The sequence below is a fragment of the Atta cephalotes genome (genome assembly GCF_000143395.1).
Source record: "Atta cephalotes unplaced genomic scaffold scaffold00009, whole genome shotgun sequence".
Taxonomy (NCBI): domain Eukaryota; kingdom Metazoa; phylum Arthropoda; class Insecta; order Hymenoptera; family Formicidae; genus Atta; species Atta cephalotes.
This window is the reverse complement of record NW_012130073.1, coordinates 6,382,482-6,387,331: the sequence shown is the minus strand read 5'-3', so window position 1 is coordinate 6,387,331 and position 4,850 is coordinate 6,382,482. Positions and strand designations below refer to the sequence as shown.

Here is a 4,850-nt window from a genome sequence, read left to right as displayed (position 1 = left end):
ATACAGTCATAAAGCATATAGAAAACTACAAATTTTACTTAAAACATCTTTTCATATATTCTTATTGTTTCGACGATAATTACTTACATATGAATACGGATATGTATGAAAATGTTAATAATTAATTTTTGAAAATCGTATGTTATAATATAACCTTATTGTACATAATCAAATTTAGAAAAAATTATTTTTAATTTGGTAAAATAAAATTTGAAAAATTTGAGAAAATTTATGGGTAGTGAGAGTATTTTGTTATAAAAACAAAAAGATTAAAAAAAATTTTTTTTCACAACATTGAAATACTTTTGAAACCGTACAATTTTTGTTTAAAAAAGTTTTTCCATCTTTCATATTTCCGACGGTATTCTATTTCGAAATAGAAATATTGTTTTTTCTTCAAAGAAGTATTTCACCCCTTAAACATAAGTTAGCGCACATATAAAAAATACGTGTCTCTTAGATTTTAGTATTCAACAACATATTTCACGGAGAATAAAATCGATGGTGAACAGTAATGTAATGTCCCTTGTACAGATAAGGCTCGCAGATGTTTCTTTGATTAATTGCACAAATCTTTCCATAGACTTTTCTTAGAAACGAGATTATAATAGAAAAATTATAATCTTAAAAAATTATAATCTTAATGGCGATAATGGTCACAAAAAAGTAATAGTTAATGGCAATTCTAATAAGATATTTACTTATTAGTAGGTAGAAAGTTTTTTGTATCTGAATATCAACTATTAGCATTTTTTCATTAAGGTGATTGGGGGGTAAGACACCACTTAAGCCTTTATTCTTGAATAACTTCTTAATGTTATTGAATTGAATTACAAAAAAATATTATTTGTATTTTTTAGAGACCTTTCTGTATTTACATAAATTTACAAATTTAATGTTTAATATTCCGTATTATTAATATTCCGTATTGGAAAAAATTGATATGTCTCGTAAAAGTGACATCTTCGCCCTCTATATATATATATATATATATATAAAAATAAGATGGCCACCTCCTATGGAGGGAGAAAATGTCATAAACAATTTAAAAACATAAAAGTACGATAAAATATAAATTGAGGAAATACGAAAGAAAGGAATTAAATTTAAGAAGTAAATTCCTAATTTAGGAAGTAAATTGGACATATTTTTATTTGTTTAAACATTTCATTAACTTATAATATTTCGAATTATATAAAACATTCAAAATTTTAATTCATAAAATTGTTTTAATGACGATTTCAAGGAAAAATTGTTTTGTATTTATTGTCATCTCATCCCAAGTGTAAGAGGTATAATTGCAATTTTTACACAAATAAGAATATTATAATCTATATCAAATTATAATCTATAGCAGCCACATCATCGCCAGAAAACACCATCAAAACCATATATCATTTGCCCAGGTACAGTAAGCATCGAAATACAGATCTTAACTACTAACCAAATATTACAAAGAGCATATGTTTCACGACCTACTTTTTCGTATTATCATTGACATCTTTTTGGCACGAATATGTTTATTTTAGATTACAAGACCTAATAATGAATTTTCCACTAAATATTATATAATTTTCAATCCAAGAGCAATAAATTTATGGTGGAACCAATAGATAGCGTTTATTAGTTTAGCAATAGATAGCGTTTATTAGTTTAGCAGAAACGCCGCTCTCTCATATTAGGTATCTATCTCATAATATAGGGCTTTCCTATTATTTGCTCTATTTTACTTATCTGGTTTACTTTAGTGACTACTGTTAGAAATATTCTTTAATATAATTTTATTAAATTTTAAGTTACACAATTTGAATCTAATTCCATGACATTACATTAAATTTAATGTATTTATAACTAAAAATTTATTTGTGTATATATACATAAAATTTAATGTATTTTTCAAATTTAATGTTTACGTTCATTACATTTAAGTAATTACTGTAACTTAATTTTCAGTTAAATCATTATTTTTAATTTTATACCATAAGCCTCATTTATATAAAGGAAACTTGTGATTTACATATACATTTCTAACAGTCAACAATAGGTGGCAACGTTGAGTATATAAGTCTGCTGTAAGATAATATCACAGCATATTGTGTCTAAAATTATTACTAGACACAGTCATGGAGAATCCAAGAATCTACAGTGAATTTGACAAAGTACAAAAGAATAGAATATTATCTATAATCGAAGAGTTCGGTGAAGATTTAATGAATATACGTGGAAAGTGTATGGATATTGGTTGCGGTCCTGGAGATATAACAAAGGATTTTTTATTACCTTCTCTTGACTCAAATGCACAAATAATTGGTAAAAGAGTAATAAATTAAAGAAATATTATAGCAAAAATCGACGTTATAATTACATATTTAATTCAATACTTGCATTTCGTGAAGGTACGGATATTTCGGAGAGTATGATCAAATATGCGAATGAGACATTTAGTGACAAAAAACGACTTCAGTTTGAAATATTGGATATTGAAACTAAAAATTTGCCTAAGAAATATATTTCTGAATTCGATCACATATTTTCGTTTCAAACTTTGCAATGGTGCAAAAACATTCGGTAAGCAATATAAAAAGTTTTTATACAAGAATGAATTAATTTTTTCTTCTAAACATATTGTATGTGTGCGTAAATTCATTTATAAAACATATTCCAAATACATTTATGCACACAATATTATTTTACATTTAAACATAATTATTGCTTATATTGTTTCTTGATATTTCTATATTATAATAATATAGTGACATTTAAAAGAATAATGAATATAAAATATATGATTTTATCATATGTTTTGCATGATTATATTAAGAAAAATTCTTTTTTAAAGATATATTAATAAATGTTAAAAAATAATAATAAAAATAGAGCTATGAGCCGAGCAAGATCTACATGCTAATTTATTAAATCAATAAACAAAATTTTATCACAATATTTCAACATTCGCATAGATAATTATTCAGATGTATTTGATTCTTGATTCAAGATTCTTCAAGAGAATTAAGATATATCGGTTTAAATTTAAATTTGTATAAAATTATTAACATTGAAATCCAATTGGAATCGAAATGTTTGTTAGAATAAAACTTTGTTTAATGTTTTTAATAAATTAGCATTTAAACTTTACTCAGCTCGTAGTCTTATTTTCATTATTATTTTTTAATTATTTAAGTATTGAAGCTTTTCTTAGTTTAATTATTAATAAATGTGTTCTTTAAAAATTACGTTTATCTGTTTTATTTAACAGACAAGCTTTCGAGAATATTTATCAAATGCTAAAACCTAATGCAACTATGCTTGCGTATGTAATAGCATCTCATGATTTTTTTGAAGTTCTCAAATTTTTGGAACAAGACAGCCGCTTTGCACAATACATACCTGTAAATTATAATATACATATTAAATTATTAAGCAATATATTATTAAATTATAATTATTATTTGATTTACATTTTTACTATTTTTATATGTTTTATTACTTAGTAACTTTTAAATTATAAATTGTTAATAATTACTTTTCATGCAGAATTCAATGAAAAATATTTCACCGTATCAAGAGTCAAAAAATGCTCGCAAAGAGTTACGGGAATTACTTCAAAGTATCGGATTTACAGTTCATCATTGCAGTCTTCGAGAGGCAATATATTCCGACGAAAAACCGATGGTACAGCAGTTTTTGAGTACGTTATTTTATAAAAATATGCAAAAAGTATCTTTATGTCATATTAATAGTTCTTTAAGGAATTTTTTTTATATAATTTTATTTATGTATATTGTAATTTAATTGTATATTTGATGACTAATTTTATACTTATAAATATACAGAGTGTATCTGAAATAATGCCTATTAATCATATAATACTACTCCTAAGAAAAAACTGCATCGAACAGTCTTCTACCATTTTGCAATTTTCACAATAGTTAACAAGATATTAATTTCTACAGATTGCCGAAAGATATCTTAAAATTGTTTTATACATCGCGCCGCGTGGTGCGAAAGATATCTTTCAGTATTCTTTGTAAAACATTTTGAAGATGCAATATAAAGTTTAAATTACAATATAAGGCTTCACAAATAAACTCAATAATGATAATGTAAGGAAATGCCTACTAGATATTCGTATGTAATAACCACGGTAGAGTCGCTGCGCGTAGCTTAGTATCGAGACACTAATGTGTCCAGATATATATTAAAAAAACAAAGAAAATGGTTTAAACCTAGAAAATGAAACGGATTTATTAAACTTCTTGTATTGAATTAATCAAAAGTTAAAGTTTCCTTGTTTTAAAATTTTAGATATTTATTAGTAATTTTATGTTCATTTTTATTTTTATTTCTATTGATTGCGTTATTGTTATTTTGCATTTTGACCTCGCACTCGATATTTACATCTCTCTTTGTAATCATATCGTTTTTGTAACAGACTAACATTAATCTGGTTTAATATAAGTTTCTAGAGAATTTGACTTATATAATTTTACATTTTAATCATACATTTTCTGATTCAATTTTACTGAAGTACATCTAACAGTTTGTATATCCGACAAAATATAACAGACAACATAGAAGTTTTCAATTATTGACAACAGATTTAATGATGATTTGATGACTTGGCGAGAAAACACATTATTTTATATTTCTATGGATGGCTATTAACATTTTTACATTGAAAAGAATCCACTAGGGTCAAAATATCTGTATTAAAAATTTTAATATATGTATCATTGTATACGAATATTTGGCTCACATAGGTATTTTCTTACATTGTAATTAAAGATGTTTTTTAAAAAATTCTTAAAGATATCTTAAAGATATCTTGTTATCTTATACGTCGATTTTAT

At 24.6% G+C, this 4,850-nt stretch overlaps 1 protein-coding gene across 1 annotated transcript in view; it reads left to right on the top strand.

Annotated features, from left to right (window-relative positions):
* Positions 1–2,123: 2,123 nt before the first annotated feature.
* LOC105627590 overlaps positions 2,124–4,850 on the top strand; it is a 3,946-nt gene continuing 1,219 nt past the window's right edge. Inside the window, exons 1-4 of the mRNA XM_012208871.1 lie at positions 2,124–2,310; positions 2,397–2,568; positions 3,257–3,389; positions 3,535–3,708. Coding sequence (XP_012064261.1) covers positions 2,124–2,310; positions 2,397–2,568; positions 3,257–3,389; positions 3,535–3,708 — 666 coding nt within the window. The remainder of the gene's footprint in view (positions 2,311–2,396; positions 2,569–3,256; positions 3,390–3,534; positions 3,709–4,850) is intronic.